This window comes from Xyrauchen texanus, chromosome 22, assembly GCF_025860055.1.
Source record: "Xyrauchen texanus isolate HMW12.3.18 chromosome 22, RBS_HiC_50CHRs, whole genome shotgun sequence".
Lineage (NCBI taxonomy): Eukaryota > Metazoa > Chordata > Actinopteri > Cypriniformes > Catostomidae > Xyrauchen > Xyrauchen texanus.
This window is the reverse complement of record NC_068297.1, coordinates 3,927,057-3,944,359: the sequence shown is the minus strand read 5'-3', so window position 1 is coordinate 3,944,359 and position 17,303 is coordinate 3,927,057. Positions and strand designations below refer to the sequence as shown.

At 40.6% G+C, this 17,303-nt stretch overlaps 1 protein-coding gene across 1 annotated transcript in view; it reads left to right on the top strand.

Annotated features, from left to right (window-relative positions):
* LOC127662469 (nesprin-1-like) overlaps positions 1-17,303 on the top strand; it is a 142,898-nt gene that overhangs the window by 97,582 nt on the left and 28,013 nt on the right. The window contains exons 97-122 of the mRNA XM_052153646.1: positions 553-687; positions 963-1,063; positions 1,164-1,317; positions 1,941-2,072; positions 4,811-4,960; positions 5,103-5,312; positions 5,396-5,497; positions 6,534-6,653; positions 6,891-7,091; positions 7,175-7,348; positions 7,458-7,589; positions 7,696-7,892; positions 7,980-8,112; positions 9,457-9,639; positions 9,807-9,956; positions 10,191-10,367; positions 11,003-11,158; positions 11,272-11,427; positions 13,797-13,967; positions 14,075-14,208; positions 14,298-14,502; positions 14,716-14,898; positions 14,973-15,119; positions 15,770-15,924; positions 16,094-16,241; positions 16,777-16,871. Of these exons, the coding sequence (XP_052009606.1) occupies positions 553-687; positions 963-1,063; positions 1,164-1,317; positions 1,941-2,072; positions 4,811-4,960; positions 5,103-5,312; positions 5,396-5,497; positions 6,534-6,653; positions 6,891-7,091; positions 7,175-7,348; positions 7,458-7,589; positions 7,696-7,892; positions 7,980-8,112; positions 9,457-9,639; positions 9,807-9,956; positions 10,191-10,367; positions 11,003-11,158; positions 11,272-11,427; positions 13,797-13,967; positions 14,075-14,208; positions 14,298-14,502; positions 14,716-14,898; positions 14,973-15,119; positions 15,770-15,924; positions 16,094-16,241; positions 16,777-16,871 (4,001 nt within the window). The remainder of the gene's footprint in view (positions 1-552; positions 688-962; positions 1,064-1,163; positions 1,318-1,940; positions 2,073-4,810; positions 4,961-5,102; positions 5,313-5,395; positions 5,498-6,533; positions 6,654-6,890; positions 7,092-7,174; positions 7,349-7,457; positions 7,590-7,695; positions 7,893-7,979; positions 8,113-9,456; positions 9,640-9,806; positions 9,957-10,190; positions 10,368-11,002; positions 11,159-11,271; positions 11,428-13,796; positions 13,968-14,074; positions 14,209-14,297; positions 14,503-14,715; positions 14,899-14,972; positions 15,120-15,769; positions 15,925-16,093; positions 16,242-16,776; positions 16,872-17,303) is intronic.

The following is a 17,303-nucleotide window of genomic DNA, read 5'->3' as shown; positions in this document are numbered from 1 at the left end:
TGAGTATTTCTGTATAACAGTATCGGTATCTGGACATTCCTCGTTGTAGCCCTTTCGCCTCAAGGTTTGACGTGTTGTGCATTCTGAGATGAAATTCTGCTCACTTCAATTGTTCAGAGGGGTTATCTGAGGTACCGTAGCCTTTCTGTCAGCTCAAACTGATCTGGCTATTCTCCTCTGACCTCTCTCATCAACAAGGCATTTCCGTCCACAGAACTGCCACTCACTGGATGTTTTTTTGTTTTTGGCACCATTCGGAGTAAATTCTAGAGACTGATGTGTGTGAAAATCCCAGGAATCATGCCACGGTCAAAATCACTGAGATCCAATTTTTCCCCCATTCTGATGGTTGATGTGAATATTAACTGAAGCTCCTGACCCGTATCTGCATGATTTTATGCATTTCACTGCTGCCACACGATTGGCTGATTAGATAATCGCATGAATAAGTAGATGTACAGGTGTACCTAATAAAGTGCTTGTTAATTTGCGTATGCAATCATCGTTTGGTGAATCTCTCCATCTGTAATTGCTCACATTAATCATCTGCAGGATTTCCTTCAAGAGCCATCAGACTCCAGTGAATCAGACTCAAGTCTCTCTCAGAGTCCAAACATGGAGGATTGGCTGGCTCATGCACGCTCAACACGCAGCCTTCAACACCAGGATACCCTCCAGAAACAGAAGGTAGACAAATCTACAAGTGTGCATCATGAATTTGGAGACACCTCCTTTGGTTTAGATATATCCTGCCGCAAATTGTTTCATAAAGTGGTGGGGACAAATTCGTCCATGATAAAGAAGTGATGGGGACATGCTCAAATGCCCTCAACATAGGGGAAATACATGAACTATCACCAATTTTCCACTAGAGCAGGATGTTTGAGCCCACACTGCTCCAGGTGGACTGTTTGTTAAGTAGAAAATGCACTTTAAGACACTTTGGATATTTGCCCAATTAGGAGCTTGAGGAGCAACTTGCAGAGCAGAAGAAGCTACTGAAATCTGTAGCCTGTCGTGGAGTGGAGATTCTTACCCAGCAAGCATCACCCGTCAGTGCCAGGTATCATGAGCAATGCACTATAAAAGTATGTTTCTTATAATAATAGGCCATCACTCTTAATAATTCTGTCTGTCCCGATCATCCATCTAAACCTATGCAGTGCTACGGAGACCCTCTCGCATGATCTAGAGCTGGAGAGAGACAGTCAGACCATAAAGAAGCAGAGGAGGAAGAGATGGGAGAGCCTGAAAAAAGACATGGCCACCAAACTACAGCTCCTGATGAAAACAATTGAGCAAGACCGCAAGCAGCCGGTACTGTGTTTCATTACTGGGACTGCAAGGCAGAAATGTATTGTTATTTGAATGCATTTTAAAAGTGCAGAACCTGTAAACTTCACCAATGGTGCAAGTTTAGGAAGGAACTATATGTTTGTCTGAACAATGGCAATTGGGAGACTGTTTGGGTCCAATATTATACACCCTTAACATCAAAGTTTGAAAGTCTCCCAATGATAAGTGGTAAATGTACAAACATGCTCTTTAACCATGAGTTCTTATCTAACTGGGGTGGCTGTGGCTCAGGTGGTAGAGCGGGTCGGCCACTAATCACAGGGTTGACGGTTCGATACCCGACTACACATGCCGAAGTGTCCTTGGGCAAGACGCTGAACCCCAAGTTGCTCCCAATGGCAGGCTAGTGCCTTGCATGGCAGCTCTGCTGTCATTGGTGTATGAGTGTGTGTGTGAATGGGTCAATGAAAAGTGCTTTGAATACCGCTAAGGTTAAAAAGGCGCTATGTAAGTGCAGACCATTTACCATTGCTATTACCTTCAGTAAATGCAAAATTAGTTGGTTCATTTCTCTTATGTCTTAATTGCATGTGCCGAATACTGTATATTTCTAATGCATTTATATATGATCTTTTTTATGACAGGTTTACTCCAGAACTGCATGCGTGAAGACAGCAGGACTAGTTTATAAAAGAGAGACTCCTGTCCAGGACAAATCCACTCTAATGTCCATGCTCAATGGATTCAGTCAGACTGTAAAGGACATGAACTCTCAGGTATGTTTTACATATTATTTCTATCTAGGGATGTCTTGAGACCGGTAAATCAAAACCAAAATCACTGCTGTATAGTTATGTAATATTCACTGTAATAATAATAATTCTACAAATACATTTTTAAATGATAATTGTATTCAATTAAACCATTATCTCACATCGGTGATGCTCTGTTGTGCAGCATTTTATGTGACCTAAATAACTCAACATGCATTCCTTTTTATTTTGGATTGTGCTGTGAGGAGCTTTATATATATAAAAATTATGAAATATGATGCAAAGTTATGATAAAAATGTATTGTTCTATTTAATTAATATATTTAGACACCCTTTTTTAATAAATAAAATGTAATTAAACTGTTGAATATGGAATTCAGAAAAAAAAGGAAAACACAGGAGATAAAAAAAAAAAAAAAAAAAGGAATCTGTAAAAAATTAAACTGATTTTATGGTGCCAAACAGATTAAAATGCAGAGATGCTTCTGTTCATGAAAAATAACCATCTTATATTTGCAAAAGGATCCTTATTGAAAGACAGCCTTAACATTTTAGCCATAATAATGTTTTTTTTTAATTTGTGATTTTAAAAATGTTTTAACTATGTGTGTATATGTGTATATACACACAATATATATATATATATAGTGAGGAAAATAAGTATTTGAACACCCTGCTATTTTGCAAGTTCTCCCACTTAGAAATCATGGAGGGGTCTGAAATTGTCATCGTAGGTGCATGTCCACTGTGAGAGACATAATCTAAAAAAAAAAATCCAGAAATCACAATGTATGATTCTTTAACTATTTATTTGTATGATACAGCTGCAAATAAGTATTTGAACACCTGTCTATCAGCTAGAATTCTGACCCTCAAAGACCTGTTAGTCTGCCTTTAAAATGTCCACCTCCACTCCATTTATTATCCTAAATTAGATGCACCTGTTTGAGGTCATTAGGTGCATAAAGACACCTGTCCACCCCATACAATCAGTAAGAATCCAACTACTAACATGACCAAGACCAAAGAGCTGTCCAAAGACACTAGAGACAAAATTGTACACCTCCACAAGGCTGGAAAGAGCTACGGGGAAATTGCCAAGCAGCTTGGTGAAAAAAGGTCCACTGTTGGAGCAATCATTAGAATATGAAAGAAGCTAAACATGACTGTCAATCTCCCTCGGACTGGGGCTCCATGCAAGATCTCACCTCGTGGGGTCTCAATGATCCTAAGAAAGGTGAAAAATCAGCCCAGAACTACACGGGAGGAGCTGGTCAATGACCTGAAAAGAGCTGGGACCACCGTTTCCAAGGTTACTGTTGGTAATACACTAAGACGTCATGGTTTGAAATCATGCATGGCACGGAAGGTTCCCCTGCTTAAACCAGCACATGTCAAGGCCCGTCTTAAGTTTGCCAATGACCATTTGGATGATCCAGAGGAGTCATGGGAGAAAGTCATGTGGTCAGATGAGACCTTTTGGTCATAATTCCACTAACCGTGTTTGGAGGAAGAAGAATGATGAGTACCATCCCAAGAACACCATCCCTACTGTGAAGCATGGGGGTGGTAGCATCATGGTTTGGGGGTGTTTTTCTGCACATGGGACAGGGCGACTGCACTGTATTAAGGAGAGGATGACCGGGGCCATGTATTGCGAGATTTTGGGGAACAACCTCCTTCCCTCAGTTAGAGCATTGAAGATGGGTCGAGGCTGGGTCTTCCAACATGACAATGACCCGAAGCACACAGCCAGGATAACCAAGGAGTGGCTCTGTAAGAAGCATAAGGTTCTGGCGTGGCCTAGCCAGTCTCCAGACCTAAACCCAATAGAGAATCTTTGGAGGGAGCTCAAACTCCATGTTTCTCAGTGACAGCCCAGAAACCTGACTGATCTAGAGAAGATCTGTGTGGAGGAGTGGGCCAAAATCCCTCCTGCAGTGTGTGCAAACCTGGTGAAAAACTACAGGAAACATTTAATTGCAAACAAAGGCTACTGTACCAAATATTAACATTGATTTTCTCAGGTGTTCAAATACTTATTTGCAGCTGTATCATACAAATAAATAGTTAAAAAATCATACATTGTGATTTCTGGATTTTTTTTTTTTTAGATTATGTCTCTCACAGTGGACATGCACCTACGATGACAATTTCAGACCCCTCCATGATTTCTAAGTGGGAGAACTTGCAAAATAGCAGGGTGTTCAAATACTTATTTTCCTCACTGTATATATATATATATATATATATATATATATATATATATATATTATTATTTTTTTTATTTTTTTGAAGTGTAGTTGCTGAAACCAATAAAATCAGCAGGTTTTTATAATAATAATAAAAAAAAAAGATTTTTTTTTTTGACATTTCTGATATTTTTTGACTGTTAGAAATGACATGTTTTGATTATGTATTTTGAGTAACTGTTGCTGAAGCATAATAAACATGCTGTCCTCAAATCATCAGTCTCACATTATTATATTTTACAAGTGAAACATTATAAAGAAACAAAGACACGCTAGTTTCATATGTAACTGTGGTTCTGAGATGTCCAGATTAGTTTTTTGTAATGAAACCGTACGGGTATCAAATCGCCGAGTACTGAAAAGGAATTATAGGTACTCATACTCTCCAAAAAAAATTATCGGGACATCCTTATTTCACACCATTACTTACTGTGTGTCAGTGGATGTTTCACAATATAATCAGTGTATAATGCTCGATTGTGCTTCTAGTCTACAGAAAGAGAAGTCATTCAAATGGAGCAGCAGCTTTATACAGCAGTCACAGTCACTTCCTCTTGGGTTGATGATGTGGAGAACACACTGTTTTCTGTCCCCGCGTTACTGACGGAGAACGCTGACTCGCAGCTCTCCAACCACGAGGTCTTTACATTTTCGTTAGTGAATGTTTCTAGTTAGAAATTCAAAGTTTAAAAGTAAAACTAAATTAAGTATATTTTGATAAAAAATACAGTATCTTCTTTTGTGAAGTTATGTTGGTCAAACGCTTGCTTGCCTCACACAGACATTAGGAAAAGAAGTGACAGAGGTGACCAGAGAGGTCAGTCACAGTCAGGGGCTGCTAGGGGGAGGTCTGGGTCTATCTGAAGAGGAGCAGGCCCTGATGAAAGACACCCTGGTCTGTCTGACCCGGCGTCTGGGAGCGCTGGACTCGGGACTGGAGCACCGCTGTGACACCATGCGGAGCAAAATGCGGGAGCTCACTGCTTTCCAGGTGGGAATTAGACTTTGGACATCATTCATTCATATGTTAATGCACCACTGCAACAACATCTCAGTGCATGTTTGTCCTTCCAGACTGAGTTGCAGCATCTGTTTTCTGCGCTTGGTGAAAGCAAATTCCAGATTATCCAGAAATTGGCTGGAGTTGTTGATCATACAGCACCCAAACAGTTTGAAGTAAGAAAAAGCATAATAATGAAAAGAACGTTCCAGGTTCAATACAAGTTCATCTCAATTAACACATTTGTGGCATAATTTTGATATCCACCAAAAAAAATTCGACTACTTCGTTGTTTATTTTTGCAGGTTACAGTTAATTAATGGGGCCAGTCCAGAAACATTCAAATACACGCTGTTTCAAAAGTATATAATGCAACACAGATAAGGTTAATATGCGATTCTATCATACTAATATTATATTTAAGTGTGGCTATACTTTTGAAAGGACACATAGTTTAGCGTGTATGGCGTGGCTCCATTCACTTCCATTGTAAGTGCCTTAAAGGGATAGTTCACCCAAAAATGAAAGTTCTCTCATCCTTTACTCACCCTCAAGCCATCCCAGATGTGTATGACTTTCTTTCTTCCGCAGAACACAAACAATGATTTTTAGAAGAATATCTCAGCTCTGTAGGCCCTCACACTGCAAGTGAATGGCGACCAAAACTTCCAAAAAGCATGTAAAGGCAGCATAAATGTAATCCATTAGACTCTAGTGGTTAAATCTACTGTATATCTTCAGAACTGATATGATAAGTATGGGTAAGAAACAGATCAATATTTAAGTCCTTTTTTTTTTTTTACAATAAATTCTCCTCCCTGCCCTGAACGTGGCAATATGCACAAAGAGTGCCAATCACCAAAAAGAAAAGTAGAAAGCATATGGATTATGGATTACTTTTATGCTACCTTTATGTGCTTTTGGACCTTCAAAGTTTCGGTCACCATTCACTTGCATTGTGAGGACCAACAGAGCTGAGATATTCTTCTAAAAATCTTCATTTATGTTCAGCAGAATAAAGAAAGTCACACACATCTGGGATGGCTTGAGGGTGAGTAAATGAAGAGAATTTTCATTTTTGGGTGAACTATACCTTTAAATGTTGATTGAGCTTAGCTTGTATTTAACCCGGAACTTTCCTTAACAAGGTAATATTTGAAAACAATGTTTACATTTACTGGTTACTTATTAATTGTAATTTTGTTCTGACAGACTATTGCTGAGGCAGAGGAGACGCTGAAAGACTTTGAGCATAAAGTAACAGAGCTGAAAGCCAGAGGGGCGGAACTACAACCAGACCAGTTCTCCACCAATGAGCTGCTGAAGCTACAGGTGCATGGACAGTTTGCCATTTTATTCCAATGTTTATATTTGTGCAATGTAATATTAAGAGAAAAACTCTGCCATCATTGGTGTGTGTGTGTGTGTGTGTGTGTGTGTGTGTGTGTGTGTGTGTGTGTGTGTGTGTGAATGGGACACAGTGTAAATTGCTTTGGTAACCGCCAATGTTGAAGAAGGTGCTAGATAAGTGCAGACCATTTACCAATTAAAACTGTGTGTATGTGATAGGATGCTTATGAGGAGCTGGTGATGACTGTTGGCTCTTGGCGGAGTGAGCTGAATCAGAATATGGCGCTAAAGAACCAGTATGAGCGAGTTCTGCAGGATCTGATTGATCTGGTGGACACTGCTCAGGACAAGATGACCTCTGACCAGAAGATGATTGCCAGCTCAGTGGAGGACATGCAAAACCTTCTAGACAAACACAAGGTATACTATTAACTAAACAAATGGGAAAAATTCAATGCAGCCTTGTTTAAAAAAAATACATCATGCAACTGCAAATCTTCCAGGAGTTTTTTCAAGGCTTGGAGTGGCATATGGTCCTCACCGAAACGTTTTACAAGAAAATTAGTGCCTTTGTTTTGCCACGTGAGCGCCAGACTCTGGAGGAGACACTCTCTCGAGCTCAGGACGTTATAAAACAAGCACACAAGAGAGGAGTTGAGCTAGTGGGCGTCTCAGAGGTAACAAATGACCGTATTTGCTGTAAATGGAGCATTAAAGTTTCATACATTGAAACCACCTCTTAAATCCCTCTGAATCTGTTTGTGCTTTTGTATGCACCTTTAAAAGACATGGAGTCGCCTAGTTTTGGACTACGAGACTCTATTCCGGGTGCTGGAGGCAGTTGAGGGCAGTCGGCCCAGCGTAGGTCTGGAGGAAGAAACGGAGGAGAAGCTGGCTAAAAGAATTGAGCTCTATCAGGTATGTCTGGTATGACTGGCCCAGTCCATTACTTTCTAAAAGGCATCAAAGTAACTTTCCACCTTTTGGAAGTTCCCATCATGATCTTCCCTTATTTCCACCAAAGGCCCTGAAGACCAGTCTGATGGAGCACCAACACAGACTATATCAGGTGCTCGAGGAGGGCAAGCAGCTTCTGTCATATGTGAGCTGCCCCAGCCTGCAGAACCAGCTTATTCTTTTGGGTGAACACTGGCTGAACAACACCACCACAGTCAACCAGGAGTTACAGCGCCTGGACTCCGTCCTGAAGCACTGGACCAGGTCAGACTGCATGTTTTGAAATTCAAGCTCATTCGTTTATTGATGATATTCTGCATTCTTTGTAATGATATGTGCTGTTTGTGGCAGGTATAAGTGCGAGTCTGTTGAACTGAGCCGCTGGCTACAGGAAGCTTTAGAGCGTTTGGAGTTCTGGAACACGCAGTCTTTGGCTGGTCCTCAGGAACTGGAGACCATTAAAGACCAGCTTTCGGCTTTTCTGGTTAGTCCGATTTGACACGTATTTTCAGTGTAGTTTCACCCCAAAATAAAAATTCTCTCATCATTTACTCACCCTCATGCCATCCCAGATGTGTGTGACTTTCTTTTTTCTGCTGAACTCAAATGAAGATTTTTAGAAGAATATTTCAGCTCTCTTGGTCCATACAATGCAAGTCAATGGGTGCCAACATTTTGAAGCTCCAAAAATCACATAGAGTAAATCAGCATAAAAGTAATCCACAGTATTCCAGTGGTTAAATCCATATCTTCTGAAGCGATTTGTTAGGTGTGCGTGAGACACAGTTCATTATTTAAGTCCTTTTTAACATACATTTTATGGTATGTAAATCACCAAAAACAAAAGAGGAATGTGAAAGTGAAAATGGAGAGTGATGGTAAAAAAGGACTGAAATATTGAGCTGTGTCTCACGCACACCTAACAAATCGCTTCAGAAGATATGGATTTAACCACTGGAATACTGTGGATTACTTTTATGCTGATTTACTCTTCAAAATTTTGGCACCCATTGACTTGCTGTGTATGAACCAAAAAACTCTTACTCGCCAGTTCTCCGATACGCCGCAGCTTGTTCCACGGCCACTCCTCCACCCTTTATCGGATGACAGCCACACCTCTCTGGGCGGATCAGAAGCAGACCTCCAGCCCCTGGCGGACGGAACGCCCCACCGCATTCTCTGGGAACAGAAGGGGTCTCCCCTGCCCCTGGCAGCGGTTCTCCCGCTCCAGGCGGTCGGCAGCGAGCCCCTCCCCGCTCGCGGTTGGCGGTCTCAAACCTCGCCGCGTTTCAGCAGCCGGTAAGCGACTCCTGCGCCCCTGGCAGTGGCCCTGACCACTCCAGGTGGTCGGTTAGGAGCCCCTTCTCCCCTCGTGGTCAGTGGCCGTCTCTGCTTCCAGGCGGCCAGGCTCCTCGTCCTCGGCCGCGGCTGCTCCGTTGGGGTGGACGGTAGTGGCGAGAACTGATTCACTAAAATTATTTGGTCTTCCCAAGTGCTACCAATGAGAGAGGCCAGTTTAAGAGAGTTTATCAGTGAAAGTTGTGCTAATCTAAAGAAAAAATATTTTTATAATCTATCATCAAAATGTTATATTTTACATGTCATCTTAAATGACGTCTACGTCTCTGACGTCTCAAAGTGACAGCACATTTACAACATCTTGGGTAATCTAGAAATGTTCCCACGGTCATGGAAAACCTAGAAATACCTAGGTTTGAACCTAACACCTTTAGATTACCAACCCAGACGCGCCTTCAAGCACTGGGCAATAACCATCACTCCCCATTGAATGCAAGGTATGCCATGTGTTGTCTTCTCTATTCTACAGGAGTTCAGTAAGGAGGTGGAAACTCGCTCTAGTCTGAAGACCTCAGTGCTAAATGAAGGAAACCAGCTGCTCAGACTGAAAAAGATGGACACTGCGTCTCTGAGGTCTGAACTCACCCACATGGACTCACAGTGGGCCGAACTGCTCGCCCGCATTCCTGTGGTACACGAGAAACTCCACCAGGTACTGACCAGCATGCTACCCACTCCAAACAAGCTTATATGCTTAAGACCTGTCCTACATTATTTCCCTCTGAAAATTATTCTGCACTTGGGAATACATCACATATTGGAGTTAAATGCGATGCAATGCGATATATTTATATAGTGCCTTGTTTTATTGTGCTTAAGTCTCAGATGGATAAGCTGGCATCTCGTCAAGCTATCGCTGAGCTTGTGAACTGGATTTCACTGATGGAGGGAGTCATAGAAGAGGATGAAGAAAATCTCAAAGGGGCTGTTGGGTCAAATGTCATCCAAGAGTACCTGCAGCGTTACAAGGTGAGAACGGAACGGATTCTGTCGCCACATAATTGCACTCAAAAGATTTCTAACTTCTGATATTTACCCTTATGAAGGTCTTCGTACTGTATAAGTGAGCGGCTCTTTTCCAGAATCAGGTGCAATGTGGACCACACTTTGTGATGATGGTTAAAACTCTGGCTTCATGAGAATAAATATGTATTACCATAATTGTACTAACAGATTGCATGATTTCCTCTACTTCCTATGCAGGGCTTCAGAGTGGACGTGAGCTGTAAGCAGCTCACTGTGGACTTTGTGAATCAGTCAGTGATGCAGATCAGTGGTCAGGACGCGGAGAGCAAACGCAGTGATAAGACGGATTTCGCAGAGAAACTAGGGGCCATGAACTGTCGCTGGCAGATACTGCAGACACGCATCACAGAGAGGGTGAGACTTACGATTGTACTGATATGTAAATGCGTAAAACGGACGGCTTCGACCGTTGCGTCGCTCGCATGTCTCGCTCAGGAGCGCAGTGTGTTTTAGACATTGGGTGAAGTTAATAACAACAATTTAAAAATAAAATGAAATGCGACAAATGCTGTCGATCTCTAAAAAAATATTTAATATATAGATTTTAAATGTTTATCCCATTTTCTCCCCTATTTGGAATGCCCAATTCCCACTACTCACTATGTCCTCATGGTGGCGCAGTTACTCATCTCAATCCATGTGGTGGAGGACAAGTCTCAGTTGCCTCCGCTTCTGAGACAGTCAATCCGCGCATCTTATCACGTGACTCATTGTGCATGATACCGCGGAGACTCATAGCATGTGGAGGCTCATGCTACTCTCCGCGATCCATGCACAAATTACCACGCGCCCCATTGAGAGCGAGAACCACTAGCGCTTCTAGCTTTTTATAGTGCAAGAACACTTCAGTCTGAACAGCCCCTTAGTCCGTGTTAGTCATACATCTTACAGTTCTTGCAAGGCAGCTCTGTTTTGAAATCCATCATACTTTCTCTACAAGCTTTTATGGAATCTTTACAGTTCCAACCGCATTATGTTTGTTCATTTAGGTGCTATACCTGGAGGGCTTGCTGGCATCCTGGGTGGAATATGAGGGTAAAGTTCAGAGTCTTCAGGCATGGCTGTGCACTCAGGAGGATAGACTCAAGAGGATACACAAGATTGAGAACATATCTTCAGTGCAGAATGCCATCAAAGAATGCCAGGTCTGACCATCGTCTCCTAAACTCATTTAATATGATCTCCATAAGGTGACCTCCACCTTTATAATCATTAGTTTTTTTCTGTCTTTTTATCTTTATCTTATATAAAACTTCAGGAGATTGAGGAGATGATAAAGGAGAAGGAGAGGGAGTTGGAGAGAGTGGAAGAACAGGCCTGTGGTCTCGTTCAAAACAAGACCGATGAGGCCTGTGCTGTTGTCATGGAAACTCTCCAAGCCCTCAATAACACATGGGCCAACCTGGACCACCTGGTATTTACTTGTTTTAATTTGATCATATAATGAACTTTTGAAGTATTTATTTTTCTTTGAAGCCCCTTAGAATGTTTGTCAAGGTTTCTTGCATCAAAACAAAGCCATACTTTTTACAGGTACTAGTGATGTTGACACTGTCATTCGTTGTCATCAATAGGCATTGCTATGTGGGCGCTCATATCTTAAAGAGCTGATGGTTGTGACCATCCCAGATGTGCATGACTTTCTTTCTTCTGCAGAACACAAACTAAGATTTTTAGAAGAATATCTCAGCTCTGTTGGTCCATTTAATGTATGTGAATGGTGACAAAAACTTTAAAGTTCCAAAAAGCACATAAAGGCAGCATAACCGTAATCCAAAAGATTCCAGCAGTTTAATCCATGTCTTCAATTTCCACCTTTGAACAGCCCCAACTGGTAGGTGGTGATATGCACAAAGGCTGCAAATGTGAAAGTGAATGTAGAGATTTATCGTAAAAAAGGATGTAAATATTGATCTGTTTCTCACCCACACCTATCATATTGCTTCTGAATATATGGATATACCCACTGGAGATGTATGGATTACTGCAATGCTGCCTTTATGTGCTTTTTGGAACTTTAAAGTTCTGGACACCATTCACTTGCATTGTATGGAACTGCAGAGCTGAAATATTCTTCAAATTTTTTTTATTTGTGTTCTGCTGAAGAAAGAAAGTCACACACATCTGGGATGTCATGAGGGTAAATAATGAGGGAATTTTAATTTTTGCATGAACTATCCCTTTAAATACACCTCTACTATGATGAATACATTTTATATGTGAAGTCATTTTGATATTTTTTTTAAATGTGGTGTAACTGCCCGTAACTGTAACTGACAGTAAAAAAAAAGGTTGAAATTCTCAATAAAAGAAATGTTGGTAGTAGTGCAGAAGAAGATTTTATTAAGATATGATTCTTCTTTCGGTTGCTCCCATTAGGGGTCACCACAGTGTACCATCCATGATCTGCATATTTCACTTGGCACAGGTTTTACGCCGGATGACATTCCTGATGCAACCCCCAGCGGCTGGGGGACTCTTAATCACACCAATGGGGATTTAGAGTCTTGTTTTAAAATATGATTAATATTTGAAAAACTTTTGACCACCAAATTAGTCATGTAGTGTAACCAACATGTAGGTAGCTATTTTATCATGTGACAAAAAAGGACCCCTTAAAGACTCTGTGTGAAGTAAAAATATGTTTTATTAAATATCAATATTATTATATTTTTACGAAAATGCAAATTGTTTTTCAGGTCATTTTGGTACAACCCCGATAAAACTTCTCCATATTCTTATATATCTTTCAATAATGTATATTTGTAAAAAAAATTATAATATTTACCTTGAAAAATATGTTTGAAATTAGTGATTAAATTGTGTACACTGATGTATTCAAGGTGTATTTTTTTTTATTTTATTTTTTATTTTTTTTATAACTTTCACTTGATTGTTGCACTCAAGTGTGCCGCACAAGCCCTCAAAAGTGAAGCCAAAACGTCTTGATCACCCCCCGGTGACTGGTCCTAGTATAGGTCATAAACCCCGCCTCCCCATGTTATTCAATGGGACGTGAGACCAACTAAAGAATTAAATTACACTTCACATATCTTTTTTCCGAAGATAGTTTCTGTCATTTACTGTCGTTTCTATCACGTTGATGTAATTTCAAGTGTTAGTTTTCAAAATAAGTGTGTTTTTAGTTATTTGATGCTATAAAAACGGTGCTGTGACATCATGATTGACAGCTGTGATTGACAGGTTCTCTGAGCGAAGTAGTCACTGAAGCACCAACTGACTTTTTTTCGGGATCTTCAGAGGACTGAGGAGATTGGAGCTTTAAATGTAATATCTAAATTTCTATAATTCATTATTTCACACCATCATAAGTGCAGGGGCGTGTGCTTGCGACTGATTCAGCGAGAGTGGGGGCGGGTCTTTGATTTTGCGGCTTTACTTCCTGCTCACTACTGCGCAGGTCTGGTCCCGAAATCGCAACTGCGCAGACTCAAGTCCCAAGATGTCAGCACCATATCGGGACACTGGCGGCTTCAGTTCTCACCAATGGAAAAGAGCGAAGGGGCGTCGTCCATCTTTTTTTACAGTCTATGGTTGCACCCCATGACATTTTTAAAGTCATTAAATATTTATTTTTTATTTATTGTTTTGTAGAAAATGCTATAAATGTTTTCTAAAAATGTATGAAACTTGACATGTTCTTTTCATTTTTATCACTTTAGACAACCTAATTTGCCAGTGACCCACACACTGTATGGTTTATGTGTTTTCCTCTGGGTTTCTATATGAAAAATGTGTACTACATGTTTGTGTTGTCGTCAGATGGGGCAGATGAAGATCAGTCTGAAGTCAGTGCAGGACAAGTGGAGTCAGTACAAACAAGCGTCTGAAGAGATCAACAGTCACCTAACGGTGGGAAGATACTCTGTGTCCCACTATCGTCTGCTCACTGGATCTCTGGAGGCATCACAACTACAGGTGGAGAATCTAAAGGTAAATACAGAAACAACGTATGTGCCTGTTCATTGATCATGCTGCAAATGATGCACCAGCCTTCAAAATCCAGTAAATGCTCTGTGTTTGTCTTCTGACATCTGTAGAATTTGCAAGAGGAGCTTGAAAAGCAGGAGAGCAGTTTGAGAAAGTTTGGTGCCGTTACACATCAGCTACTGGAGGAATGCCATCCTTCTGTGTCTGACTCACTCAATAGCACGCTCAAAGACATCAATGCCAGGTGAGTGTGCCACTGCTTGAAAGGATAGTTCACCCAAAATAAAAATGCGGTGATTATTTACTGTTCAGTTTCTGTGCTGTGGCCTTCAGGTGGAACAGTCTGCAGGAGGAGATTGAGGAGCGTCTGAAGAGCAGTAAGGCTCTCCTGCAGCTCTGGCAGAATTATAAAGATCTTTATGGACAGAGTGAGTCCAGCGTGCAGAGCTCAGAGGAGAGAGCAAACCAGCTGCTGAAGACTGCCAGTCTGAAAGACATTACAGAGGAAGAGGTGTCCAAGTGGATCCAAGACTGTTCTGTGAGTGGAACTGAACTTGTCTGTGTGCATAAACGAGTGTGTGTGACCATGTCTATGTGCGCGCGTGCCTTTCATTTTTAGGATACGTTGCATAGCAATAAAACACTTTTCATTAGTAACAGTCTTGGTTTCATCAAATACATTCATTAATGTATTCATATATTTAAAAAAATATAATATATGATCAATTATTCTCACCCTGTGTTCTATCAGGATTTGTTACGCTCTCAGGCTCCAGTCCAGGCATCTCTGCAGGTCTTACTGGAGTTGGGAGAGCAGCTCAAACAGCAAGTGGACACGTCAGCCATGGCCTCCATCCATTCTGATCAGCTTTCACTCGCTCAACGCCTAAACACTGTCGAGCAGAGTCTGAGCAGACAGCAGGTGGCGCTACAGGTGAGCAAATATGATCTGAGACAGTGGGATATTTAGTTTTAAGATACTTACTGAGGTTTTTTTTATTCACCCAGGCTGGAGTTCGGGATTATGAGACCGTTAACGAGCTGTTGGACTCTCTGTCCCACTGGATTGTGGAAGCCGATGTGGTCCTCAAAAGCCAAGATCCGACCGGTTCCTCTGACCAGTCACTGATCCGAGACTGTATGGAGGAACTAAAGGTATACAGAGAACACTTTAGCACATGAAACTTGTGTTATTGCAGTAAAATTGCCAGACAAACTCTTTTAAGTGTAAAGGTACCATATCTGTTATTGCCATTAACAAAGGCTTTGTGTTTTATGCTAATGCTACCAGAAAATTAGCCAGAAAAAAAATGCTTATATACGGTATATATAATTATTGTTAACATAACATTGAAAACGAATTCCTTTGTTCCTGATAATGTCTCCCAGGGGAACATATACAAAGAAAAAAGCATCGGACCTAATACTGAGCCCTGCGGAACTCCATACTTCTACTAAAAACCCTCTGCTCTATTTTAACTGTGTATCTATAAACTCGTGTGTCAAATTAATGATTTTGGATTGTCTTTTGTTGCGTCACATTTGACAACTTTTTACATTTGTGCATTTAGCAGACACTTTTATCCAAAGCGATAAGTGTCTCTAGTGAAAAGCGGTGTGTTTTTAGGACACTGTATTAAGTGAAACGTAATTTGAAACTTTGAATAATGAATGATTAATTGTGGGCATGGTTAATTTCTTACATTTTTTAACTTGTTATTTTTTATATTATTTGTCATCTGAACTTCATAAACATGTATCTTTTTAAAAGGTATTTTAAAATGTTTTTATTCTTCTTTTTGCAGAAACAGATGCTGAAGTTCAGCAGCATGGCTCCAGATCTGGAGAGACTGAATGAACTAGGTTACAGACTTCCTCTCAATGACTCTGAGATCAAACGCTTGCAGAACCTCAACAGAAGCTGGTCCAACACCTCTGCTCAAACCACAGAGAGATTCAGGTACTCTGAACGAAGAGTTTAATTGATCATTAAATACTTAATTCTAGTCATTCTGTTTTCTTGCAACACTGCTTGATTCTTTGTGGTCTTTGCTTTAATCTGAGATTAGATGTTCTTCGTATCGTTCGATGTTCTTGCTTTCTTAACAATATGGGAATTCTCTCCTCAGTAAACTCCAGGCCGTTCTACTGCAGCAACAGACATTTCTGGAGAAGTGTGAGACGTGGATGGACTTCCTGGTGCAGACAGAGGAGAAACTGGCCGTGGAGATTTCCGGAAACTTCCAGAGTCTGATGGAGCAGCAGAGAGCGCATGAGGTGATCTGTGTGTACTGAGACGTACTGTATAAGATTGAAACAGGTGTCAATCATAGGTTGATCAATTAGTCCAGCAACCAATATATGATCAGTAAGTAACTAGTCTCAGTTTCAGGCAAGAGACCTCAAATATCTCTCTCAAACTGCAATCATATCAGCTGGTTTTACATAAATTCCAGGATTTCCCAGGGGTTCCCAGATTTACATTAGTTCGCCAAGAAATAAAGTTAAGGTATGGGACTTTTAAAGTGAACACTCATGAGGCAGGATTTGAATTTGTGAGGTTTGTGACATCAAATCTTTGAAAGAGTTTTAAGACGACATATCATGTAGCACACCTACATTATCCACTTTGCTTAGACAATCCACCCCTAAATGTCACAAACTGTGTTTGGTTAATTTACATGTTACAACCACATCCTGGTTTAATGGGCAGTTCTTGGCCAGAATAAGCTGCAAAGTGGAGCAGACTTTATTCTGATAGTCAAAAGAGTGAATGTGTGAGTTTAATGAGGTAATGTCTGCTCTGTTGTAGTTGTTTCAGGCAGAGATGTTCAGCAGACAACAGATTCTTCACTCCATCATTAGTGATGGACAGCATTTGCTGGAGCAAGGACAAGTGGACGACAGGTGAGTGACATCGCCATTGGAAATGCTTAGGAAAGAATTGTATCAGCAAATATTAGCCCTCCTGCTCTGTTAGATTTTTTTAATCGATTTTTTTAAGTTTCCTTTATCAAAGTTGAACAAGTTTTAAATAATTGGTGATTTTTTCCTAAACTTGGTATCTGTATACACACAAAAATTGGACTTGAATCGATGAGTCTAAGTGGCCGTACAAAAGTTGACAACACAGAGCAGTTTTTTGTTTATTTGTAAAATACAATATATGAATCAGCCACAATGCTGAACACACACACACACACACACACACACACACACACACACACACACACAGAAGTTAATGGGTGAGACTAGAACACAGAATTATTTTTTTTAATTTGTCAAATAAAATCAATAAATCACCCACAATGCAGAGAACAAATACACACAGATATGAGG